General features: G+C 41.6%; 1 protein-coding gene across 2 annotated transcripts; it reads right to left on the bottom strand.

The window, feature by feature from the left end:
* Positions 1 to 52: 52 nt before the first annotated feature.
* Positions 53 to 23,708, bottom strand: elp1 (elongator acetyltransferase complex subunit 1). 2 transcript variants are annotated; one of them, XM_084953669.1, is made up of 36 exons: positions 23,618 to 23,708; positions 22,380 to 22,566; positions 21,978 to 22,130; positions 21,755 to 21,836; positions 21,436 to 21,516; positions 21,245 to 21,330; positions 20,973 to 21,163; positions 20,765 to 20,888; positions 20,575 to 20,668; positions 20,176 to 20,406; positions 19,923 to 20,093; positions 19,523 to 19,601; positions 19,279 to 19,434; positions 19,073 to 19,179; positions 18,791 to 18,894; positions 18,637 to 18,690; positions 18,443 to 18,548; positions 16,967 to 17,091; positions 16,524 to 16,597; positions 15,894 to 15,972; positions 15,551 to 15,630; positions 14,786 to 14,923; positions 14,532 to 14,617; positions 14,294 to 14,442; positions 13,772 to 13,895; positions 8,304 to 8,401; positions 4,349 to 4,550; positions 4,175 to 4,236; positions 3,982 to 4,044; positions 3,825 to 3,885; positions 3,609 to 3,722; positions 3,428 to 3,527; positions 3,200 to 3,327; positions 2,757 to 2,908; positions 325 to 403; positions 53 to 199 (listed from the first exon to the last, which is right to left on the bottom strand). In XM_084953669.1, the coding sequence occupies exons 2-36, from the start codon at positions 22,527 to 22,529 to the stop codon at positions 132 to 134; spliced, it is 3,951 nt and encodes a 1,316-aa protein (XP_084809795.1). In that variant the 5' UTR covers positions 22,530 to 22,566; positions 23,618 to 23,708; the 3' UTR covers positions 53 to 131. The 2 variants fall into 2 exon arrangements, with proteins under 2 accessions (XP_084809795.1, XP_084809805.1); XM_084953679.1 differs by having other exon boundaries at positions 22,380 to 22,542.
* Between the last annotated feature and the right edge of the window lie 3,425 nt (positions 23,709 to 27,133).

Below are 27,133 nucleotides of genomic sequence, written 5' to 3'. Positions count from 1 at the left end.
GTCATATTGTTTTCTTTGAGCTCAAGAGAATGAACACATTTTATAAGAGAAGTCAATAACTGAGTCTTTCTTTATTACATGATTAGTATTTGACCTTACAGTTAAAAATTAAAATTAAAAACAAAACTAATTCACTTCAGAACACTGAGCTTCCACTTGACACCGTTTCTCATCTTTGGAGCGGTCGGGACCTCGGCGTCTACGGAGGGGAAAAGATGGGAAACAAGAGAAAAATTTAAATGGTGGCATTTAATATTTATCTGACTAAAAAGGTGAAACTAAGGAGAAGAGAAGTGACTGGCTAAAGAAACAAATTGTGCTGACCTTGCTGTGAAGCTGCTGGTCTCTGCTGCTGTTGGAAAGAAGCCATGATGCTGTTTGCCGTGGAGTTTGGCCCAGTGAGCTGCAGAGCAGGAAAAGTTTAAGATTTATTTTTGGCCTTTGTCATTTTTATGACAGGTCAGTGGAGCGGGCAGGAAAGGAGGGAATGACGTTAAGGAAAAGGCCCACAGTGGAATCGAACCCTGGCATCTGCAGTTGTCTGCTCAACCCACTGAGCTGTACCTACACCCTGAGCGATACACTGCAAATTAATAAACACCAATGATGCTCCATACATCTCTCCAGCGTGTCCTGGGTCTATCCTGTGACCTCATCCCGGTAGGACATGTCCACAATACCTTGCCTAGGTGACATCACAGTCAGATGCCAAACCAACTCATCTGGCTCCTTCGATGTGTAGGAGTAACGACTCGACTCTGTGTCCCTCCCAAATGATTTAAACCCTCACTCTAAAGGAGAGGCCAGCTCATAGCAATAAGCCTCGCCTCTGTCAGTGCGCCCCAGGGTGGCTGTGGCTACACTGTAGCTTGCCATCACCAGTGTGTGAATGTGTGTGTGAATGGGTGGATGAATGGTTGTGTAAAGTGCTTTGGGGTCCTTAGGGACTAGAAAAGCGCTATACAAATACAGACCATTTACCATAAGTCAGATATGTCATACTTCTGAAGAACCTCCTAAAGAAACTACCACAGATTCCTCCAAGAAACATGTTTGAATTCTTTCTCAGTGACTGCAAAACACATGTCCACTGGTTGGGCAACTCCTATACACCCCAAATATCCTCAGGAGGATAAAGAGTAGAGATGGCACGATACTTTTTTATGTCCGATACCGATATCATAAATTTGGATATCTGCCGATACCGATATGAATCCGATATAGTGTGTTTTTTAATCAATAAAACTGTTTTTTTTAATATCTTGCTGCATTTTGTATAAGTTCATACTCAAGTTTAAATAAACAACAACACTAAAGCTATTCTGTTATACCTGTATGTAAAAAATACACTGCACCCAAAATATTTCATAGTTCAGCAACACTGATCAATCTAATAAACTTAAACCTACTCCATCCTCCCTATTCTGGTATTTTAAAAAGTACTATTAAGCAACCTAACTAATAGGGTTGCAAAAAAAAATAGGGAACCACCCCTCACGCTCCACTTCATGATGCTTAATCGACGTAATCAACTTTAATTTGATGCAGTGTGAAAAAAAATGCACAGAAATAAAAAAGTTTTCAAGATTAATTAAATAGATTCAACATCTTTCTTCAACAGAATTGCAGACTGCACAGATGGTATCTTACCAAAGGAAAAAGTAGTATAGCTTACTAGGGTATATTAGACTTAACAGTTACTATATACAGTAATGGACTTCTATATATTTTACATAAGATTAAAACTTTGGGTGTAAGATTCAGATAATTATTTATTAAAAGCTAGACATTTTAAATGAGAATAAGAAAGAAAAGTATGTCTTTGTGCCCCCTTTTCATGCCCTATCGGCCCCCCTGGCTAAACTTTGCTAGATCCGCCCCTGCACAGTTACCAGCCGTCAGCTACGTAGAAAAAGATCCTGGTGTCGAAAGTAATATTAAATAAATTCTAACAACAGCTTATCAAGGTTAAACGTGCTGCTGTTGTTCAGCTGCTGGTTTCCTCTTTCTGGCGCAAAGTGGGCCAAAAACAAACAAGAGAGATGGACTCGCAACAGAAATGCCGATCAGCTGATCATTAATCAGTTTCATGATTGAAGTAGCAGCAGCAGCAGCAGCGAGAGAGAGCGAGCGAGCGAGAGAGAGAGAGAGCGAGAGACAGACAGACAGACATTCAGAGATGAACTTACATACTTGCTTTACTTCTCTCTGGGATAACTTCCTCAGAGATGAAATGCTGGTTTGGTAGCGAGGCTCCAAATACACACAGCCACTCTATCACGTGATGCATACTGCTCCGACGTGCTACGGTTATGAGCCAAGTTATGCCATGTCACAAGTTTTACATTTTTTATTTCTCTCCGATATCCGATCCAGTAATTTACGTCAGTATCGGACCGATACCGATACGTAATATCGGATCGGTCCATCTCTAATAAAGAGCTGGTCCAGCGTTCCACAATCAGGAAGAAAACCTGAATCTGATGTTCAACTAATGGAGAGACCTCTCCAGTACCCTGCCATACATCTTCCCAGGAAGGCTGAATAGTGCAAACCCCCCTAATAGTGTACCCTTATCCCAGGCAGGGTGAACAGCTCCCTTTATTTGTTCTCTTTCATAAAAGGTCCTTTTAGTGTATTTAGGATTCATGTAAGTTCATGTAAATTCATGTAAGATAGATCTTTAGATCCATACCAATGCACAAAGCCAAATGTGCAGAAAGACTGTTAAAGACAATGATAAGAACTATATTTACCGGGGCTTGGCTCGTCTGCAGGCCTTCAGGCCACACCTCAGGAACTGCTGCCTCCATCATCTGCAGAGCTTCATCGTAGGTCAGCTGCAGCTTTTCTGCCTGTTTGTCAAACTGGAACAGCACCAACACCTTCAGCAGGTTGTGGACTTCCTCTGTCAGGGGGAATTAACAAATAAGGTTTCACCTAGATGGATGTAACATCACTGAAGGGCACAGTGACTTATACAAGTCTTGAATTCTGTATTAAAACAATATGTGTGCACGTGAGCAGTAAAACTTTTCTAATTATGTTTAAATTTCACACCAAGTCAGACCAGGAATTAATCTTTTGATGTTGAGTTCAAACAAGAGGAATGATTATAAAGAAAAACCTTGTGATGGGGAGCAGCGCTAAATGTGGGCCAACACAACTGTTTGCTGATGTTTTTGTTTCATAGTCGTACCTCTCATTTTGTCCACAGTAGTGATGATCTCAGCCAGGGCGAACATCAGTGCTCTGTCCTCCATTGGGCTTCCTTCCTTCAAGCTGAGCTTCTTTCTCTCTGCTTTCCGCCGGTTCTTCGATGATCTCCTGCGAGCACGTTGACAAACATTCCATCAGTAACAAAGCTGAAGTGTTTTCCAGCTGGGCTACGTTTGACAAACTCTTAAGGTGGAAGCGGCTGGCTTACGAGGAGATGCGGGAGTTACTGTGAGAGTATTTGGAATTGGTCATCACACTGCTGGCTTCAGAGTAAAGCTCAGCGTCAGCACAGTCTGGACCGTCTTCGTCTGGTGAGGCGGACAAAAGGTCGGGTCACAACACGTTCACGTCAGATAACACAAAAACCGCTAATTCAGTCCGATTCTCACCGAGCATGTCCAGTCTGGCTTTCTCTTTCTGCTCTCGAACCACAGCCAGGCGGGTCTTGTGTCGGGTGAAAGTCCCAACCTGAGCCTCCAGGAAGGAGGTTTGGGTGTTTACAGCTGATGGAAAACATCAACATGATAGGACTATATCCTCTTTGTATGGCTGCCCTCTTTCTTAGTAGCATGGTTCAATAAAATAAGAGACTGAACTTCTCTTACCTTCTAATATGGCGGGTTTCAGATTGGTTTCAGTGATGTCCTGTCTGTTGTGCATGTAAATCTGAGGCAGGCAGAGGAAATATTTGTGTTCTATTGTGTAAAAAGAAAGGTGAAGGCAAAGTGAAAAGGTCCAAGAGATGGCGGTTTATTTACTGACCAATCGGAGCGCCTCCTCCCAGGATGCCCCAGTGATTAGTGCTAAGATGGCTTCCTCACAGTCCTGTGGGAACAAAGGAAAATCAGGCATTCAGACCTCGGCTAGCAACTGCAGGCAGGAAGTGCTGCACTGCTGGATGATCTTTAGCTGTATCAGAATTTCTCAGGTTGGTCATGGCTGCAGAAGAGCTTACTTTAGCATACTGGTCCAACAGCAGAGCAGCTTCTGAGTAGCGCCTCTGTTCATTCAGCTTCTCTACAAAGGAACAAAGCAGAAAAATTCACTGGAAATATAATCCAGCAGCGATGTGACTTCTTGACTTTCCACTTAATCTCCTGGTCACATGACCACCTGTTCTTATGATTACCTGCCAGGTCTCTGGCCAGCAGAGCTAACTGGTCGGGTGGTAGCGGTATCTGCTGCGCCACGCAGATGGCGTTCCTCCAGCTGGAGCTGGTGGCAAAAGCTTGCAGGGCCCGTGCTGGCTCTCCACATCGCCAAAGGAGCAGGCCGGCCTGCTCCGCCTGCTGCTGCTCCACCAGGTGCTCGGCGTAGGCACAGCTCAGTGTCTTGAGGTCAAAGAGCAAAGTGTCAAAATTAACTGGCATATAAACACAAGACCGGGTGAACAGGTGAGCGCTTTCTACGGGTGAGTGGCTGCTGCTAGCACTGCTAACGTTAGCCAAACTTGGCAAGCTAACCTGAATTTATGTGTGTGACCTTATTCACAGCGTAAAGTGCCACAGTGAGATTTGAAATGAGGTTTGATTATTGAAGAATGCAAAATAAATTCTCTATTTATATTTGTGTTAATTTCATCCATTAGACTTTGCTCAGTGCCTTTTTATTCTTAAAGATGTTTTTAAGACATTTGTAGTCCGATTTTTCTTCTTTAAATTACCTCTAATAATGAAATAAAAACTTTTTAAAATTGTTCTCCTTTTCTTTAAATTAAAAAAAACTTTTACATTTAATGTCTTAAGATCTGTCCAGCTTTCATCCAAAAGGCTTCGGTGTCTTTAACTCAAACTGAACCTCACGTAACCCAAGACGTGGCTCACTGCAGTCAGAGGCCACGGTGTGAACACTCTGTCGGACATTTCCCCATCATACCATCACGAGCCATTAACGTCACATGGGTCAAGATGCGAGTGTGGGCCAAATCGCCTGGTAAAGCATCTCAAGTCTGTGTTATACTTCAACACCGTCAGCTGGCGTTGAAGACCACCACCTCTGTTTGATGATGGTCAATCACAGTGGATCTACATGGCCTCTTTTGCTTAAACCACGTGTCGCGTCTACTCAGTCCAAAATGTAAACATCTGCACTTAAAGAAAAGAGGAGAGTACAGCTGAGTCCTGGGCCTCATGTTGTGCCGTGGCTGTTCAGTCTCTCCTATGTAAAAGGTCCAAACACTCCTCCCTGCACTGCACAGCATACAAGGGGACAACCCTGCAAGGGGTTAAATACCTGAGACTCTCCATCAGTGTTTACAGCTGTATGAGGTGAAACGTTTCAAGTGTTTCACTACATCCAGATCTGTGGATGACTGAGAACACAACACTGACAAATTTCACATTTAACAAATTATCTTTTATAAGTTTTTGTCGGAGCAAAAAATTTGTGTGCAACCAGTGTCCATTATTGAATCAAGTAAATCCAACACGTTTTTTGTCAGGGCAAAAAGGAGTTACAGTCCCTGTATTCCTACACAATATTGTCCCAGGAGGGAGAAAAACTTTCTGGTGAATTTTAGTTGATTTTTGGGTTTTGCTTAACACTAGGTTGATTTCATCAGTGAGGTTTGGATTGTTTTCTTTCTCTAAGAGAGAGAAAGATGGTTTTATGCTTGGACATGTTTGCAATGGGCCCCAGTATTTGTTATTATATGAGTATTTTATTGGTTACGTTTGTTTTTGCTTTTGTTACAGTGCACTGAAATAAGAACATCTGAGAGGTGTGATCCACCGGTGGTGATATTTAAGTATTTTGTGAGTTCCTGATTTAACAAATCAGCTGACCATCCAGGCCTGAGAGATTGAACTTTAAAGCGCTATAAAATATTCTTACTGACGACAGTCGCAAAGTGTTTTTCTCCATGATTATAATGGGCTTGGGAGAAATTCACTTATATGGGACACTGATCACATGAGAAGTCCTGAGCCTAAAAGGATTGCAGCGAGTCAATCCAGTCAAAAAACAAGGAACTGTTTTCCTTTAAAATGATGATGTCATCTTGCTGGTGAGGGAGGCTCGAATAGGTTGCGCGTGAGACTCCATTATCAGCAACTTCTGGTATGAATGTGTGTGGATGTATGCATGTGGCTGGACTGTGATGGACTGACGACTAAAAGTTTTAACTGATTTGATACTGAGACAAAAACGGTACCGACTTTAGGATTAGTAAATGTCCACAAACAATTCACCCAGCCTATAAAAAAAAAAAAAAAAAAGGTGGATGTTTTGTCTTGCTTTGATTTGTTTTTACAAGAACAGAAGGATGACAGAGACAAAAGGGGGAGGCTGTAGCTTCACATGAGCGTGAACTGCAGACTTAACCCTTTGGTGGCTAATTTTGAGTTACTGATGTTTGCATTAAGAAAATTGTGTTTTAGTAGCTGTGTTTCAATTAATGTATCACATTATATTGTTGGGAAGGTTAAATGCTAAATTGAAGAAAAGGTTTGATTTCACTCATGACTGAACATGTTATTATTAACCATAGCAGCCCACTGTAAAAAGTCAATTAACTTTTATAGAGGAAAAAAGAAAAGAAAAAAGCCAAAAAAAAAAAAAAACACTCTATTGATGTCTATGAATGAAAGGGGAATGATAGGCTTGTCACATTCAAAATGGAGATATGTAAGGATAAACACTGGTCCCCATCTTTTAGGTCCTTTCATTGAAATAGTCAATAATTCAGAAAAGTAGAGATATAACCGACAGGGGCATGTGCTGAGAGGTGGTGCTGCACAGGAACAAGAGCAAAATAAAGAAAATTTTTGTGTTTAGCTTTGAGAAATTCAAATTAAAATGTACCATTACACTCAGAGGTTCAATATGAAATAAAATATATGCTAATTTTGTATGTGAGTACATGACTGGTGACTGTTCTGTCCTGAGCTTTTGTTTTTACAGCACCCACTTGACCACATCAACAGTTTCTCGCCACCAAAAGGGGGTACTTGCAAAGAATAGGGAGGAATATCATCAAAACTGGGAAAGGTAAGCCCCAAAAAAGGGGGTGATAACACCATAACTTTCACTTATGGTCAAATTCTCAAAATTTGACCCCCGGCTTGAAAAATTCTTCAAAACATTTAGAGACGGAGTGGAGTTTTAGATAAATATAATGTGCCAAACCACATGCGGATGGAGAGTTGGAATCGATAACATGGTGAAATAACACGCAGGAAAATATTGACCATGTTGATTATGTTTATTCAAGTGTGCAGAGATTGGCTAATCTGACAAGGAAATGTTATAAAATGAATTGTCGGAACAGTCAGCGTTAAAGTCACCTTTGACAGTCCAGAGCAAGGTTATTATCGTTAATAATTCGGTCTAAACTGCTGCAAGTGAATTGGAAACAAAATTTGAATGAATTTAGGACACTTCATACTTATAACACAAGTGATGGTAAGCCATAACTTGATTAGGTAAAGCTATTAAGATAATTGTGAGCTGCCTTGACAGAAAGAAAGTGAAGTCCTTCACCCTGAAAGGATGGAATGATGCTCTGCCTCTGTAGTCAAGTTCAGACATAGGCCTTAAGCAATCATGAGCCACTAATAAGCGTGACAGAATTAATAAGCTTAAATAAAGCACATTGGGAAAAATAAGCACAATCTCAACAAAATGCCTCAGTTTTCCCACATCCATCCAGTCATTACAAAGAAATTCCACTAGTAAATCAAAGAGCCCCATCAGCACGGCTCTTTTGGGTTTAACCACCTGACTTTGGTGTGGCATGGCAGACAATGTGGGATGTCTTTGTCAGACAAAAGGCTGTAAAACTGACAAAGAATCAGACCTCTGGCCTGGAAATAATAAACAGCTCAGAAAGCCTCTTTCATCGTGATTTAGCCTTGATGATTTTACCACACAGCTTCCTGTGCAAAATTTATGCCATTTTATTTTCCATTTTTTTCTGCAAAACCATCCTCTGGGCCAGATTAAGCCCTTCTGTGGGTGTATGTTTGTCATTCCTGGTATTAGTGATTTGGAAAAACTATGATCAGTGTCATGAATGCATGTGTCATGTTGCAGTGTTTGGGTTCGGCTCGACACGGACCTGAAACAGTCCTGAGCTGTGTGCGTACCTTGTAGTGAGCGCTGTCTGCTGAGTACAGTCTCAGAGCTTCACTGTAGAGCTTCTGTTCCTTCACGAGCTGCAGAGCTTCAGGAAAATGTTCCTCTCCTGTACAAAAGGCAAGGCAAGGCAAGGCAAGGCAAGTTTATTTGTATAGCACAATTCAACAACAAGGTGATTCAAAGTGCTTTACAGAGACATTAGAAACAAAAACAAATAAAAAGCATGATTTAAAATTGATTAAAACAAGCAGACAAACAAACTAACTAATTAACAAACAAACAAACAAACAAAACAGTATATAAAATCAAAACAGATAAAATCAGAACAATAGATAAAATCAGTAGTTAAAATGTACGTTTTGAAATTTAAGCTTAAAAGTGTGGATTTGGTGCTTTATTCAAATGCAGCTGAGAACAGGTGAGTCTTCAACCTGGATTTAAATAAACTGAGTGTTTCAGCTGATCTGAGGCTTTCTGGGAGTTTGTTCCAGATATATGGAGCATAAAAGCTGAATGCAGCTTCTCCGTGTCTGGTTCTGACTCTGGGAACTGATAAAAGACCGGATCCAGATGACCTGAGGGACCTGGAAGGTTCATACTGGGTCAGGAGGTCACTGATGTATTTTGGTCCTAAACCATTCAGAGCTTTATAGACCAGCATCAGAACTTTAAAGTCTATCCTCTGACGGACAGGCAGCCAGCGTAAAGACCTCAGAACTGGACTGATGTGGTCCACTTTTTTGGTCTTAGTGAGGACTCGAGCAGCAGAGTTCTGAATGAGCTGTAGTTGTCTGACTGATTTTTTAGGTAGACCTGTAAAGATGCTGTTACAGTAATCAAGCCTACTAAAGATGAATGCATGGACTAGTTTTTCCAGGTCCTGTTGAGACATCAGATCTTTTATCCTTGATATATTCTTGAGGTGATAGTAAGCTGATTTTGTTATTGTCTTAATGTGTTTTTCTAAGTTCAGGTCTGCATCCATCACTACACCCAAATTTCTCGCCTGGTTTGTGGTTTTTAGGTGTATAGATTGAAGTTCTCTGGTGACCTGTAATCGTTTTTCTTTGGCGCCAAAGACTATTACTTCAGTTTTGTTTTTGTTTAGCTGGAGAAAATTGTGGCGCAACCAGTCATTAATTTCCTCAATGCATTTACCAAGAGCCTCTACAGGGCCCCGGTCTCCTGGTGACATTGTGATATATATTTGTGTGTCATCTGCATAGCTATGATAGTTCATTTTGTTGTTCTTTATAATCTGTGCCAGTGGGAGCATGTAAATGTTAAACAGAAGGGGTCCCAAGATGGAACCTTGGGGAACTCCGCATGTGATACTTGTCTGCTCAGATGTGAAGTTACCTATTGATACAAAGTATTTCCTGTTTTCTAAGTATGTTTTGAACCAGTTTAGTACAGTTCCTGAAAGACCTGTCCAGTTCTCCAGTCGTTTGAGTAATATGTTGTGGTCAACTGTATCAAATGCTGCACTGAGATCCAGTAAAACTAAGACTGACATTTTTCCACTGTCTGTGTTCAGACATATGTCATTGAACACTTTGGTCAGAGCGGTTTCAGTGCTGTGGTTCTGTCTAAAACCTGACTGGAAGGCATCATAGCAGTTATTCTGTTTTAAAAAGTAATTGAGCTGTTGAGAAACTGCTTTTTCAATGATCTTACTTAAAAATGGGAGATTTGAGATCGGCCTGTAGTTGTTCATTTGTGTCTTGTCAAGATTGTCCTTTTTCAGTATAGGTTTTATTACAGCAGTTTTTAGTGGTTCTGGAAACACACCTGACATTAAAGAAAAGTTGACGATCTGTAACAGGTCTGACTCTAAAGTCTTTGAGACCTTTTTGAAGAAACTTGTTGGCAGGACATCTAAACAGCAAGAGGAGGAGTTCAGTTGACCTAAGATGTCCTCCAGGTCTTTGCTGTTGATAGGGTGAAACTGTTTTATGGTGTTTAAACAGTTTTTCGGTGGACACAGTACATAGTCTGGATCTGCTGTTGATGTACCAATTGCTTGTCTAATCTTTTGGATTTTTTCTGTGAAGAATTTGGCAAAGTCATTGCAGGCCATGGTTGAATGAAGTTCAGCTGCCACTGGCACAGGAGGGTTTGTTAGCCTGTCAACTGTAGAAAATAAGACCCGAGCATTATGACTGTTTTTAGTGATGATGTCAGAGAAGTAGGACCTTCTTGCACTCCTCAGTTGTAAATTATAATTGTGAAGTTTCTCTTTATAGATGTCATAGTGAACCTGGAGGTTTGTTTTTCTCCATCTGCGCTCAGCTTTCCTACACTCTCTTTTTTCATTTTTCACTAGTGTGGAGTTTCTCCATGGAGACTTTTTCCTTCCAGAGATAACCTTCACCTTAATGGGAGCAATTGTATCCATTACATTTAACATTTTTGCATTGAAGCTATTGACAAGCTCATTGACTGAACCTCTGGACAGGTCAGGTGTTAATGGGAAGACCTGGTTAAAGATCTCACTACTGTATTCAGTTATACACCGTTTTGTGATCACTGCTGTTGATATATTTGTGTGGGCTGAGATTTTACTTTCAAAGAAAACACAGTAATGATCAGACAGGCCCACATCAGACACAGTAATGTTTGAAATGCTCAGGCCCTTGGAGATCAGTAGGTCAAGAGTGTGTCCTCTGTTATGTGTGGCCTCTGTTACATGCTGAGTCAGCCCAAAGTTGCCCAGAGTGTTACTCAGGTCTTTAGTCCCTTTGTCCTGAGGGTTGTCCACATGGATGTTAAAATCCCCAACAATAATTACACAGTTGAAATCAACACAGATCACAGAGAGCAGTTCACTGAGGTCATTAAAAAAGTCTGTGCAGTATTTGGGAGGCCTGTAAACACTAAGAAACACAACTTTGGATGGGGCCTTCAGCTGTAAAGCCACATATTCAAAAGACTGAAAACTTCCAGGAGATAGCTGCTTACATTGAAATGATTCATTAAATAAGACAGCAACCCCTCCTCCTCTCCTGCTCACCCTGGCCTCACTGATAAAACTGTAGTTAGGAGGGGTCGTCTCGATGAGAACAGCTCCACTATTAATTTGGTCCAACCAAGTTTCAGTTAAAAACATAAAATCAAGGCTGTGCTCAGTGATTAAATCATTAATTAAAAATGTTTTCCCAGCTAAAGATCTAACATTTAATAAAGCCAACTTAAGTGTTTTAGAGGCATTACTTGTCCCCTCGTGTTTGGGAGCAGTCTGTGGCACACAAGGTATGTTTACTATGTTTAAAGATCTTTTAGAGTGCAGCTCTCTGTGTTTTGACCAGGCCACATGTCTCCTTCTGTCACCTGAAAGTATAGAGATTTTAAAACCTTCTAGTAAACAGGGTCCCAGCTTCTTCTGGGAAAAGTCACCACTGCCATAATCCTCGCAGCCCGGACCCTCCACACATCACACATCAGACTGCGGAGACAGAGCATGAAGGTGGTAAGGAGGAACTAAGGGGGGCGAGGCTGGGCAATGTGACCTCGATTGCTCTGTTGAGGGTGGGGCTCGATGGCGAACCTTTGGCTGCTCTGGTGGGGGGTTTATGGGGGACAAAAAGGGATTGGGCCGGGGGGTAGATCTGAGCCCAGCATTGACCCGCTCCATCATCTCCTCAGTGAATTTCAGGTGTGGGGAGGAGGGAGAAAGGGAGGGGGAGGAGGGTGATGGGGGTGATGGCCTGTCAGGGGTTTGGGGGACTGGGGAAGATCGTGGTCCCTGGTCCTGGTCCTGGTCGTTGGTGTTGTTGAGAGAGTTAGAGGCAAATAGGGACCCCTCTTCTTGCCTCAGATGTCTCTCCTTTCTGAGGCTTTTCCCGGGTGGGGGCAGATGGAGCTCCTCCTCAAGGTTTCTGCTGGGCTTTGTCTGTTCTTGGAGTACTGTTTGTTCCTCTTTATGAGATAACTCCTCGTTTATCTCAGCCTTGGCACCAAGCACAGATGGATGGCGTATGGAATAAAACAAGTTGGAGGTGAACAGTTTCACCCCTGACTTGTTAAAATTAAATCCATTTGCTTTAAACAGATGCCTGCGTTCCCAAAAAATATTAAAGTTGTTGATAAAATGCACTGAGTGGTCAGCACATGCTGATACAAGCCATTTATTCAGTGTAAACAACCTGCTGAATCTCTCGTCTCCTCCTCTGACCGGCGGTACAGGTCCACTGATGAATACAGCTGCATTCAGAGAGTTTACAGTATTTAATAATCCAGTAAAGTCCCGTTTCAGAACCTCCGACTGTTGTTTGGACACATCGTTTGACCCTGTATGCAGAACAATGTTTGTCACAGTTGGATATTCATCTGCAATTTGAAGAATTCTCTCCTTCAGGTTGTTGACCATATCGTTAGGAAAGCAGAGGACTTTAGTGTTCTTACCGCACATCCTTTGTACATCCTTTACGGCAGAGTCACCCACAATCAGAGTTTCAGGCCTAGCCTTTAGCTTTCCCTGTGGCCTTTTACTTTTCAAAAGATTTTCGGACCTTACTTCACTACTTTTAGATGGATGGTTGTCCGATATAGATCCAGGGTCCTTTGATAGTGGAGCAAATCTGTTGTGCAGTTTCACATTCAGTTGTTTTGGAGGTTTGTTGTTAACCTTCCTATTTACGGTTGTCCAGTCCTGTTTCCTCTCGTATACAGGGGTAGAAGAGCTTCTCTGTCTCGTAGGAAGTGAAGGCCAGTCGGTTTCAGAGATTTCAGCTCGCTGTGCCCTGCCTGTGATACGTCCTCCCTCTTCTAGGAGACATGATTTATGTCTTGGTTTTGCACCAAGACAGTCCAAGGGGGGATTATCGCTTGAGGATTCATAATAGTGCACAAAGTCTACTTTCTTGGTCATGTTATCTGTGCTCCTTAGCTGTGTACTAGCTTGCTCATCGCCATTGTTTTGAATCAAAGGCAAGGTTGTTTCATTTCCACACAGTCCATTTACCTCCACGTTTACTTCTAAGCGATGAATTTTTGTCTCCAGTACTGCAATCTTCTGCAGGAGGCTGTGGTAGTCATCTGTGGAGAGGGAAGGCATCTTGTTGCTAGTTAGCCTAGCGGTTAGCACCTTTCCAGGCTATTGAGGCTGCTCGGTGCCCAGACGCTGTAATCAGGCTTCAGCTGTGTCTAGGCCACAGACACACGGAGCGCTGAGGATAAGGTGACTATAAAAATGTTGCTGTTTCTGTTAAGAACACTTTAGTCCTAATGATCTATAAGTGTCCAGAAGCTATCGCAGGTAAGCTCATATGGAAAAAAGGGAAAAAATCAGCATAAAAATCAATAAAAATCAATAAAAGAAGCGAGCAAAGAGATGAAGCGTCCACACTCACAAAGGGGGAGGAGTTAAAAGTTTTACAAAAACACTCATCATGTAACTTAAAAAGATTCTGGCAGTTTCCAAAAACAGCAACTCTCAGTAAGATAAGACCAAGCTGACAGGCACAAGCGGACTGACCACACTTGCTGAGATGGTGCAGGGCCTTTCTGTAGCGCTTCAGGTGTTTGTCGATGGTGTAGCGCTGGTAGTTTGGCTCCAGGCTCTTCAGCATGTTCAAGAAAGGCAGGTACTCTTTGGGGTCCTGCAGGGATTGAGGAGATAGCAACATGAATCAGCTGTATCCTTACTCTATAAACAATGTGAAAGATTAACCTTTCTGTTGCTGCCCAAAATATGAAGATCTCAAAACTTTGGACATGGAAAAGTCTTTAATTCACACCAAATTTACTGATACTCTTTCCCCTGATTACACCACAGGCTCTCAGAGCATTAAAGTCTCCTGTTTAATGTTTGAAAAATAAAAAATATCAAATGGTCTATCATTATTAGAAATAATGTAAAACGTATTTTAAATAACACATCCTGATGATCCACTAACTTATTTACTGATCTCACTATCAGCGATTCTGTATAAAGTATATAGTATATCATGGCACTGAGGTAAAGTCTGGTGGTTCCTCTTCTCCTGCAGTCTCCTACCTTCTGGGATTTCTCCGCCACCATGAGTACGAGGTCAAAGTCGTATGTTCCCAGCGAGTAGTCATAAAGGTCGTTGACATTGACGAGGAAGAGGAGGTACTTTAACGCCTCCTCAGCACTCACAGCACCAGGAGCTTTAGGAGGGTTCTCTAAATAGGAATGCACACACAGAGCACTGAGTGAAGGATCAGAGCAAGTACAGACAGAAAGGTCATCGATGGGTCTAAGGTGTGCTCACCTCGAAGCTCGTGGACCTTCTGCAGAGCAATTTCCAGCTCAGGAACAGTCTTCTTCACATGAGCAGTAAGGATGGACAGACAGAACCTGAAAGGAGAATTGTTTTATGTCCCACTGCTCCCATCAAATGATCCAATTACTGAACATTTCTGATCCTTCCTAGTTTTACTTTCAGCTATTTTAAGATCGCAAATAGTAAAGTTTGTTACATTAATATGTTTACTATCATTTAAGAAAAAAAACGATTTCACTGACTTGTTTGGATCCATTGATTCCATGACACTCTGTAAAGCATCACACACCACGTCCACTTTCTTCTGCTTCGAGGCAGGCTGAGGCTGGACCGGGGTGCTTTCAGAACGGGGGTACATACTACCGGTCGTATCCTCCTCTCTGAGTAAAAAACGGAAGAGAAAACTTTTTCTTTTTTTTTAAATAAAAATAAAAAACAAACTGCAACCTTCAGGGATTAAAGATCGAAACAAATGCACAAATAATAAGAAACTGCAGTTCCTATAATGTCCACTTGAGGCTCCAGCAGTGAGTCAGTCCCCGTAGACTCCCATGTTAAAATCTCTTTACAGCAGAAATAAACATGTTTACAGCCTGATACAAAACTGTTTTGATCCAGGCATCCATCTTGTCACGTATAGCCAATTTACAGTCACCAGTTAAACCAATATGCAATTCTATGGGCTGTGGGAGGGAACTGGAGTACCCGGAGAAAACCCACAAACAAAGGATCTAACAAATAATATGACTCAATGGGAACGAACATCCAATATTTTCAGCTTTATTAAATTCTAGTATTTTAATTAATCAGTTAGTACTAATTAGCAGGCATCTGTTTCTATGCACTGCACCAATACTAAACATTCTTTTCCAATAGGATAACTTGTGGCTGAAATGTTGATGGCAAGTCTTTAAAATGCAGTAAAAACAGCAGGTGATGTCACACCATACAGTCATTTTTCTTTTAAGGTGAGGATGTATTCCTTTGACCTCTTTGAAAAGTCTTACTTGAGTTCAGTGAGGAAGAGATTGATGTGGTTGATGGAGCTGAGCTGTTTGATGAAGGTCTCTATGTTCTCCAGGAAAGCCTTTGAAGAAAAATAACACATTGTTTTTACTCATTCACAGCCTTGTTATAGCTTAGAAACATTCACCCATCCATCCGTCTTTCAGTGTCTAAGCACAGAAACCTCCTGCAGCTTCTCTGGCTTTGCAATATATTCACATCACTTTTGGTGACTAATAGTAGATATTACTATAAACTTTAGCTTCATTTTAAATAAACTGCCTGCCCTGAACATTAAAGGAAAATAAAAAGTTATAAAACTACACATAAAGACGCAGAACAAACCTTTGGGTTGTGATCATAAATGAAGTTCAGGTTGATCCTCAGCTTCCTCATGCATTCAAAGGCATCTCTGAATTTCAAACTGGTTATAAAAAAAAAACAAGTTTAATGTTTTCAGTCTTAACACATTATTTATAAGATTTAATTAATTAAATTTAAAGGGTTTAAAAAAAAAAAAAGGTAATGGAACAGATCATCACAGCCTGGGAGCAGAAGGTTGTTGCTGAGATTTCAGCTACAGTATTTAGAGGTGTGATGTCTGGTTCTCAAACTTATTGGAAGCGTAGAAAGGGAGACATTTTTAAAAGCTCTTCCTCAGAAATGTCAGGTGCACATATGTTTATAGTCATTTGCGCTCTCAGATCCCGCATGAACTGTGTACTAAAACTTTCTAAATTCTTCCAACTGTTTCATAGCAACAAACAGAAATAACTTTGAATTTTAGCCATAAACAGAATATATTTTAAAGATAAACTCCATGAATAAAAAGGACCAAAAATTTTAAAAAGAAGGCCATCATCTACACAAACACATCTCATTTTTACGATTTAGTGTAAAATGTTTAGTCTTGGCTCTGGATATCAGAACCTTAATGTTCTCTGAAAGAACATATCAAGACGATCTCAAACGCACCTATCCAGCCACTTCCTGAGCTGAGCTAGCACCAGCGCTCTGTGATGTATGGTCTCCAAATTCCCACGAGGCATCTGGATGGACACAAGTTAAATCAAAATCCCGGTCCCCACACGTTTGAAGGCATTTTTGAGAGTCAAAACATGGTTTTAGTGTCAGGGTTACAATCAGGGTTATGGTTAGGTTTACGGTCAGGTTTAGGATTAGGCATTCATTTTCGAAGATATGAATACCCAACGGGTGAGTGTGTGTTCCTGTCTAGCTATCTTTGTGAGGACCGAAATCTGCATTCTACTATACTTGTGAGAACCAACAGTCACTCATTCATTTTTGATGGTTAGGGTTAGGGTAAGGGGATAGGGAAACCATTACGTCAATGAAGGTCCTCACTAAGATAGCTGAACGGGCCTGTGTGTGTGTGTGTGTGTGTGTGTGTGTGTGACCTGCAGAATCACTCTGGTGTCTTGTGGCACCACAGTGACGATCCTGGATCCTCTCTCCACTCGTCTAAGCGTCTCATCATTCTGATCATTCTGACCGCCACCGGAGGCTAGAGCCGCCTGCAACCCTGTGGGGTCAAAGTTCACTCAGCTCACCATCACTATTACACACAAAAAAAGAAGACCTTGCTCAGTAAATGAAAAACATTTATGCCCAAGCTACAGTGAGCTGGAAATGACCAAGCTACTCACTTCTTTATGGAAGAGCCCAGAAACCCATTTGAGTGTATTGGTGATTCATTCTTACAGTCAATAGCCAGAGCTCACGGCTGTAAGTGAACATTTATGTGTGATCCATGTAGAAACATGGATCACACATAACATGGATCATAGATCAAACAGATGGAGTAAATTTCTAGCTCAGCTCCCTCTTCACTACAACAGACCAGTATAGCATCTGTACTACTGACTGATCGCCCACTCTGCTTTTCCCTCAGTTAAGAAAATAAGACCTCAAAGATACTTAAACTCCTCCACCTGTGGCAACAAATCATCCTTGACCCACAGTGGGCTCTTTTCCAACTAAAAACCATGCCGATTACGATGCACAGTTAGCAGGGATTTATGCTTCAGCGGGAAATCTACGCTGTAACCTGACGTGCACCTCTCGAGAAATATTACTACACTCTGGGTCAGCGCAGCCCACAACTACAGTGATGAGCCTGTTCAGTGCAATTCATCCTGATCCTGCACATTTCCCGCTACTTTTTCACTGCAGTTTTTGAATTTTTCAATAAGAGATTAACGATCATCACAACAGAATAAGAAAAGAAAATTATAGCATCAATATAAAGACTCACAAATGTCAGCAGATTCCTGCTAAAAAGATCAGAAGTGAGGGAATGTACAAAGAAGGGGAAAAACTTGAGGGACAAATATGTCTGCCTTAAAAAAAAAAAACTGCACAAAGCAAATGGAGTGGACCCAGGAAGGGAAAAAACAAAATTAAAGGAAAAAAACAAACAAACAGCATTTTATTTGTTTTTAATTGGCTGGTACTGTATATAAAACACTAGAAAAAGACCACACGATAATTAGGCCTTAGCCTCCCTGGGACAAGGTTGCGACTGGAGCCTAAAGGGCAAGTGTCTGGAGTCTAATACCCAAAAGGTTTCTGAGCGCATAGAAGTGTTTAAGTAAACAATCTTCAGTCCCCTCACTTCCAACCGTCCCCCAGCCTCAGTAAACATTTACTGACAGGTTTATGAGCTCAAAGCACTATTTTCAAGTTCATTTAGTAAATATGGTCCTTGTTACATAAACCATGGTATGATCACACAGCCAGTGTGCAATGTTAAAACACCAAGATGATGACACTGAAAACACTCAGAGGCTTCTATCCACCAGGTCATGAACCATCATGATTGTTACTTTCACACCTGGTCTCTAAGGCCTATTAAGAGGAGGAAAAACTCCCACCTTTCACTGTGAGCGTGCTCAGCTGGAGGCATCGGCAGGTGTGTGAGTGCGTGGTGACGAGGAGGAAGTCGTTGCAAATCGCAAAGGAAGAAACACTAGAGGCGAGCTGAAAGTAAACAGAGACAAATGCACATATTTCTAATAAGCTCTGCTGCTTCTTCACTGCCAATGAAACAAGAAAGAAAAATGCAGACCTCTGAGTCTCCAGCATATAGGTGAGATCTCTCCGTCAAGCCGAGCAGATATTCCTGAGGATGAAAAGCAAAAGCATACATGAGCATCAGGCCTGCAGACTAGAACTTAGAGACAATTACTCATGTAATTAATTATATGCTGGTGAGTTTCTACCTCTCCGCTGATGCTGCAGAGGGCCATCTGGACACAGAGAACAGGAAAGTTGATGCTGCAGCCGCTGGAGTCTTGCCAGTCCTCCACTGATGGCTCTTGACAATCTACACAGAAATATACAGAAATAAAACATTTATTCCTGTAAACTGATACAGCTTCCTTACATGTACAACAAGCTTCAAAGGAAAGTATCAACATGTCAGAAAAATGAAAAAAGGAAAATTAACCCCCCACCCCATGGATCAGTTGCTAAAACACATGAATAAAGGTACGTTTGCTGACCCCAGATCAGTTTCCTGATCCGTCCATCCTCCAGCTGCAGGGCCACAGTTCCTGTCTGAGAGGAATGAACCACACTGACCACAACACCGTCCACTTCCACCTCAGACCTGAGGCAGAAAATCACTATTAGAAAGATTAATTGTTAATGACATCTGTGACACTCTACAAGCTTTACGGGGCTGCAGGAGGTTTCTTAGTTTGCAGACCTGACAGTGAGGGTATCACCAGCATCCTGACTGGGGCGGAGCATCAGCAGGGTGGAGGAGGTTGGCAGCAGACCAGGACTGACACCCAAAAACAGCTCATCCTGCAGCCACAGCAGCTGCCGCAGAGCCAGAGGAACATCCTGAAGAACTGCCAGTCTGCAGGAGGGAGAAAAATCTGGGGAAACTGTAGAAACAGCCTAATCAGATGAAGAGAATGAGAATGTGTGTCTGAAGGCTGTGTTACCTGAAGGATTTCTGCAGGATGAGAGGATGAGACACAGCCCTGAACCCATGTGCCAATGTGTTTGATTTTTCTCCTGAATCTGGAATCATGCAGAAAGATAAAGTCATGTTTATGAGACAAAAAAATTTAAGACACAGTCACATAGGTCTTCTTCTAGCCACAAAACTTTAAGTATTATGATTTTTTCTTTTAAGTAGTTTGTATTTTCACTTAAATTTAGAAGTTTCATTTTTATTTCAGAAGTAGACGCTCTCTGGTTTTAACATCCGGTAAACATCGCTTTTATGCATTTGATGAATAGATTTTAAAAGATGTTAAATTCTAAAACTACATGAATCCTTAAACTTCAACTTTTTTTCTGAAGGAAAATTAATAGATTAATTTGTTTTTATTAAGCCACCTTGGGTGTAGATTGAAATCTGTCCATCGGCGGTGAATGCTGCCAGCTGATTGGTTCCCTCAGGCTGGCACAGAAAGGTCACCTGGTTAACCGGTGATTTTAACTGGAGCTCGAAGGAACACATGGGAGGAGGAACCACACACTGCCGGAAGGTCGTCACCAAGATTTTTTCTAAGGGGATTTTGGTAAATCTTAACACCATACTGGAATAAATCTACAACTGAGCACCCTCTCGTCTTTCATTGACCCTTACCTCCATCGATCACAGCCACGCTGGCGTTGTCAGTGGTGTCCAGTCCAGTGCTCCGTTCTGTTGTCCAGCCCCAGTCGTAGGTGATACTGGTCCAGCTCCGGGTCACCACATGGAGCCGTAGAGGGCGCTCCGGGTCCCAGCAGACACAGACTGGCACCTTCTGAGGGTCTGGTCCAAATTCCAGGCTCTGCTTCAGATACCAGTGGTAGTTTGCCACCGTCCACAGCTGGACTGCAGAGCGAAAACACTTTTTTTTCTTTCCTGATTTTCTGATTGACTACAACATGCATCATTCTCCACATTAACGGTATTTTTCCTGTTCCTGCTTCTTAACAAAAATGAGTTTGCAGCTGGTGGCATCTGTGGCAGACAGTTCACTAAATCTGATGGTGAACTTACTGTAAGCGTTGACCTGTCCGTCCTCTCCAGCACTCATGTCCTCCAACCAAACGACTAAAACAGCGGAGTCACTGTTCCACAGGAGCTCCTTCACCTAAAAACACAAACACAGTGCAATGATCTGATTAAACTTTTCACTGTATCATAAACTGCAGTGTTCGTGCAGAAAGAGTGATTTCGATGAGCATGCCTTGGCTTGGTCTTTACTGAGCAGCAAAGCGAAGTCTCCATGCAGCAGCCCATTCTTCTCCATGAACACCACGCTGTGCTTGTTGGGATGGCGCTGAGTGCTTGCTATCAGGCTGCCTGAAGGTCTGAAGCAGACAACAATAAGTGTGCTTCAGATTTATAAAAGTTCTCCAGAGAGAGAAAGGGGGAAAACTAATGAACTAACTTACTTCCAGCAGAGCGCCTGCTCCAGGCCGTTGATGGGCTCGCTGGTGGCTTGCAGGACACCCTCCCTGTTCCAGACTCTGACCTTCCTGGCTCCAGTTTGGGGACAGATGGCACTGACGGCAAAAAGCTGCCCGTCCCCTCGCCACGTCACCCGTGGCCTGTGGTCGTCCCATGATACAGCAGGTTGCACCTCCTGCAGGCACATGATCAAATCATCAACTTGACTTTACAGTTTCTTTTTATAAATTCAAATATTTGAGTAATTAAAAGGGACCTGGATCTTCCTCTGTGCTGCCTGTTTGCCCTCTGAGCCATGAAACTGCGTCTCCTTCTTCCCCCAGCCCACGGTGATGAACTCCCCTGCAAAACAAACTTATGTGGGTGAGCACATCACCGTCTGGTGAACCTGAGTAGCTCCTGGGAGACTCAGCTGGGAGACCACTAATTTATTTAGAGTCACCGTACCTTCACCAAAATCATCCTGGTGGATTCCAACCTCTGTGATCGGCTCAAAGTCTTTAGTCATCATGATGATCGTTTCCTGGCCTGTGAACACAAAACACTAGTGACTCAACCACAACACCTATAACTGTGTGTGATCAATAATTACCTAAGCTATGATGTGTCACAAAATTTAAAAAAAAAAAATCTCCAAATATTGAACATTTCAGTTTATCTTACAAGAAATTCTGAACTTTTCTTCATCTGTGATGGTTTCTAATCTAAGAAATATTGCTCACTATGGAAATCATCAGCATTTCTGACGATTATATAACATACTGACCAGTAGTGAGAATCACAAGCTCTTCATCAGGACTCCAGCTCATCGAGGTGAGGCCCCTATCAACACTGCCGACGCACTCCAGCTGTGGATCAGAGCACACTTACTGAGGACCCCGACTGTCCTAACTTCTTTCCCCCTGATCATAACCAGAGCTTGAACCTAACTTCAGATTTTTTGGGGGATACAAGTTTTAAAAATCTGTCTGACTTTGAGCATTACTAACCTGGCAGGTGTTGAGGTTAAAGAGGACGACATCACCACCTGCTGTGGCCAAACATGCAGACTCCAGTTCAGCCAGGTCCTGAAGTCCGACCACGACCCCGCTGCCGTCCTCTGGAAGGAAACCGTCTGCTGTCAAAGAGGCTTCACTGATAACCTGCCGAAGAAAAACGGAGAAGAGCTGAAAGCTTATAAGAAAGACGCCCTGTTCAAGTCCCAAACAGTACAGGTATGAAGAAACTCCAGGTGCACCTTGAGGCAAACATATGTTACACTTAAATATTCAAATTTGGACACTTTAAACACGTCCGTCTCCTCACTGAATCACGCTAAACTACACCCTGTTGAGTATTAACAGCACTTCATAGTATTTCCAGTGTGTTAGTGTTACATCATCGCTTCTCACCTGGCCTGTCCGGGGGTCGTACTCTGTGATGGAGTACTGAGAGGCGATAAGCAGCGAGCCGGTGTCCGCCCGCACAGAGAAACACTGCGGCGAGCCTGGACCCTGCAGCTCCGAACTCCGAAGGCTCTTCAGAAGTTTCAGATTCCTCATTTCACCTCAGGACCTGCCTCCAAGGGCCAAAGGAGACCTGACACAGTATATTTGGTACAAATTAGGCAAAAAATAAATGTTTGGTTGAAAGAGTTTTTACCTAAATTACCACAGATTAAAACCACAAGATCTGTGTTTCAGTTTTAAAACTCAATACTTAATAATATTGGAGGGAAATATAGAATAACTATGCTGAATGTGGAGAAAATGACGTTTGCATTTGTTTTGTTTTACTGGAAAAGTCTCATATCCATTCAACCTCATCTTTTAAACCAGCGTTATTATTTTGAAAGTCTAAAATGTACAACAAAGAAAGAAATGGATGTTATCAGCTGAAATTTTCATCTAAAGAAGTCAGATACTTAGTTTGTTTTTCCTTTAGTTATATTCTCCATACACATTTTTTAGTTTGCTCTCAAATGAGATGGTACACTCATAAAAACTAACAATAGAATTAGAAAATATCACATATGAAAAAATTATGCAGGAACAATTCTACATTTAACAGAAAATAAAAAGTTATTTTTAGTTTTGCCTTATGATGGGAAACAAATCTTAAAAGCGCCCAAACAAATTATAAAATAAAATAATAAAAATAATGTATCCTCATCAATACTGGGTTATTTACGAACGACTGCAACTGTATTTATCAAGGCTATTTTAACTGTTTACATTTCTCCAGATTCATAAACATTAAATATATAAATACACATTCTTGTTTCACATGAGTTTAATTACTATTCAAAGGCGTGAAAATAACTTCGAGCCTCCTTACAGGAATATTTACGTATGTAAGGAATCGTATTAAGCTGTTAGCAAGGTTTCTGAGTCAGGACTGAACGTTTTTTACGCATAAACAGTAAAATAAATAAATAAAAGTGATGATGGCAAAAGTTTTTTAAAGACATTTAACATTTTAAACAGCTGGTTTGTTGTCCAGTACTTGCTGCTCAGTGTGAGAGGGATGAAGACGCTGAGGCTAAAGGGTGTCCGAAAATGGAACAAGACGTGCTAGCTTGCTTTAAGCTAAAGAAACTTTAATACGCGACGAGGCCAAAATAAAACGATAACAAAAATAATAAACCCACCGTGAAAAAACAAGCCGAGGTAAGGAAAATCTCTCCAGTCTCCAACATCAACAACATGCATGTGGCGGTGTCAGACTCACAACCTTTAACCTCTGACGCGGAAACATGAATTGGTGACTATGTCGCCCCCTAGCGGCGCGGAGGGAATCTAAACGGCTACTGAATATGGAGGAGTTAAAATTATATTGATCTTTTATCACATATTTATTACAATCGTGTGTGTTTTTCTGTGTTTTATGGGAAAAATATTTTGCACTCAAATGGAAATTTCAGGGTTTTATCTAGAAATTTCAACTTCCTAATATTCACTTGTGATTAAAAAATAAATAAATAATTAAAAACTCTGAATTTTGCGTTTTTACAATTAAAATCTGAGATAATAAATCAAAATTTTGTCTTGTGTATGCCAGAAATACTGTTTTGTTTTAATTTGAATTACATTTTATAACTTCTAGTAAGTATAAATGGACACTAGAAGTCTAGTGTATCTTCCTCTTGCTGTTGTAGCTCCTGTTAAACCTTCAGCTGTTGTTTGGTCTGGTAATAACCAACCTTCTTCCACAGATCAGAATCTGTTTGTGACCCACATGTTTCAAGGGATCATGCCCACAAAAAGTGAGATATTCTACTTCTCAGGTGTAGACAATTTAAATTTAAACCCATGCAACATCCAGAAGCTGTCACCTCTGCAAGACCAACAGTGCTGCAGATGGGCATAATACTAGAGGCATTACAGAAGCGGATAAGTGCACTACTAGACGAGTAGGTTAAAAATCTGGTGGAAGTCAGGTTTATAAACTGCATTGACTGTGGTGCGTCTGACTGTAGTTTGCTTGGACCACGCCCGCCACTGAAAGAGGTCACCCACACTCACAATGACAGGTACCCCACCTGAAGGACAGGAGGGACCATGACACCGAGTTGTTATTGAGAGTGTAACTATAAATGAAAGCTGCAAACCTGCACCTTTGCCCCTACTACCCTGACAGGATCTCTGCAGGTTTCTAAAACAGCTCCACGATCTATCAGTGGTTAATACTGCCAAAACATCAAGGCCAAGCATGACCCTCTGGGGCAGAGAAATGAACTCTGGTCACCACTAAAGAGGCTGGCTCCAAAAGCGAATCACTTCCCACAGACTCCCATGCTAAAATGGCTCCTCATCCACTGTAACTGTAGGCACTTCAGAAAGAAGTCTGGAAGAAATCTTTGTTGTGATGCTTCACTGAGGAGCAGAGGGAGAAGTTGGTGGAAAAAATCAGTGTCAGAGTGAATAATCTATAAAGTTACTTCATGCAAACCAGAGCAGCAACTTCCTACTTCCTGCTGTTTTTAAATTTGGAAAATTTGAGGACGCATTTGTTGGAACAACTTAAGCCCACCCTGGAGGTCCAGTTCCAGTCCAGTTCACTTCCTCCAAACTGCTCCTATCAGCCTGCTCACATCTCCTCGTGCGGGTTTAAATTTTCTGCTGTGATGCTTTCCTGCTGATAATCTGCTTGTGTGGGGAAATGAAGAGCAGCTGTCACATAGACATGGACACGTTATGTCTTTGTGCAGAGGGAGTTTAAATGTGGAGTGGTTTCCACTTTCAGATATTCAGATATAAAATCACATCAAACTAAAATAAATCAGTATTTAACCCCAGAAAACAGAAAGTCTTTTTTTTTTTCTTTTTTAAAGGGCGATCCGAAGCCAGGAACGGACATGTCAGAGACATTTAAGTTCATGGACCAGTAAGAGGAAAAACTGTGACTTCAAACAAAGCCACTGGGCCATTGTGATGTTTTTTCATCTGGAATGGTAACTCAAAAGTAACAGAGGAAACAAATGCTATGAGACTTAAATGTCCACTATGCTGGAGAAGAGATCACTGAAGAAACTGTCCGAAATCCTGACCACCCTCTGCACCACAGGCAGCACCAACAGAGTGATTCTGCACATGACAGATACAGGAAATCGTTTCACATCCACTAATTCTGTATAATACTGCACATCTGTCCAGCAGAGAATCATCTATTCTTTAATTTTATTGACACATGCATAAATAAAACACCAGACACTTTATTAGGTACACTTTATCAGTGCCAGGTGGAATCCTCTTTTGCCTTCAGGCCTAAACTTAACTTTTTACATGTCCATGTTGATACGACAGCATCACACAGTTGCTGCAGATTTGAAGGCTGCTTGTCCAAAGGTGCTCTGTTGGACAGCGATCTGGTGATTGTGGAGGAAGTTTGAGTACAGTGAACTCGTCGTCATGTTCAACACACCAGTCTAAGATAATCTGAGCTTTGTGACATGGTGCGTCATCCTGCTGGAAGCAGCCGTCAGACAATGGCTACACTGTGGTTATAAACAGCTGGATGAGGAGTGGTGTTTAAACAATCCTCAGTTGGTAAAGTCTAAAGGACAACATCCCCCACATCATCACACAACCAGCTCTAGCCTGAATCGCTGATCCATGATTTCATGTTGTTTGCATCAAATCCTGAACGTTCCAGCAGAAACTGAGCCTCATTGGCCTGTTTCCTGTTCCTAGCCATCAGGAATTGCACTCGCTGTGATCTTCTGCTGCTGTCCATGTGCATCGAGGTATTGTGTATTCAGAGATGCTCTTCTGCATACCTTGGTTGGAATGAATGGTTATTTACTTATTAGTGGTTACTGTTGCCTTGCTTGAATCAGCAGTCCTCTGGCCTCTGGCATCAATAAGACACTTCTTCTCAGAAAACTGCTTCTCACTGTATATTTTCTCTTTTTCAGATTCTCTGTAAACCTTATAGACGGTTGCTCTGGAAAATTATTTTAGCAGTTTCTGAAATACTCAGATCAGCCAGTCTTTCAAAAACAACCATGCCACATTAAATATCACATTTTGTCCACATTCTGATGTTTGGTTTGAACATTAACTGTTTATCCTGACCATGTCTACATGCCTAAAGGCATTGGATACTGCCAAGTGGTTGGCTGAGTGGCTGATTAGATATTTACGTTAGTAAACACTTCAACAGCTGTACCTAATAAAGTAGTCAGTGAATTTGTATGTTTTTTGTTCTTTTTAGATGAGAGGAAAAGGGCAAAGTGAATAACTTCATGTCAGCAGATCTTCTGTGGCCACCATAATCTTGAATCTTTACTGGATACTGATGTTTCTATGTATGATTTAGTAAATATAAGGGAGATGGAAAAGGTGATGGGGTGTCCATTCCTATTCATTTACTTCAGCACACGAGATGGAAATTAAATTAAATTAAAGTTCCTAGCAGCCTTTTTGGCTTTTAGTGCGTGGAAGCATGAATGTGTTTCAAACACAGATTTTTTTTTTTCTTTGTTAAAACCACCCCTGACTGTGTGAGATATTCGTGGGTGTCATCACCATCACGATGAACACAGATGGAAAAACTTCAGCCCTGCCTCAGTTCACAGAGAACACGTGGGCCGACTGTACGAGTTTCAGGAGCTGATGTGAGGAGAAAAATCATGTTATCTGTATGAAGTAATGTCAAAAGACAA

This window comes from Perissodus microlepis, chromosome 2 (assembly GCF_051167445.1).
Source record: "Perissodus microlepis isolate ML-2025 ecotype Zambia chromosome 2, ASM5116744v1, whole genome shotgun sequence".
In the NCBI taxonomy this organism is placed as follows: Eukaryota; Metazoa; Chordata; class Actinopteri; order Cichliformes; family Cichlidae; genus Perissodus; species Perissodus microlepis.
This window is presented reverse-complemented; position numbering and strand designations above follow the sequence as displayed.

Bases quoted from the DNA above. Each gene is read 5' to 3' on its own strand.
- elp1 (XM_084953669.1), bottom strand. From the start codon at position 22,529: ATGAGGAATCTGAAACTTCTGAAGAGCCTTCGGAGTTCGGAGCTGCAG. The intron at 21,837-21,977 runs GTTAGTAATGCT...TCTGATCCACAG, and splicing joins TTAACCTCAACACCTGCCAG to CTGGAGTGCGTCGGCAGTGT. The intron at 404-2,756 runs GTAAATATAGTT...CCTGCTCTGCAG, and splicing joins TGCAGACGAGCCAAGCCCCG to CTCACTGGGCCAAACTCCAC.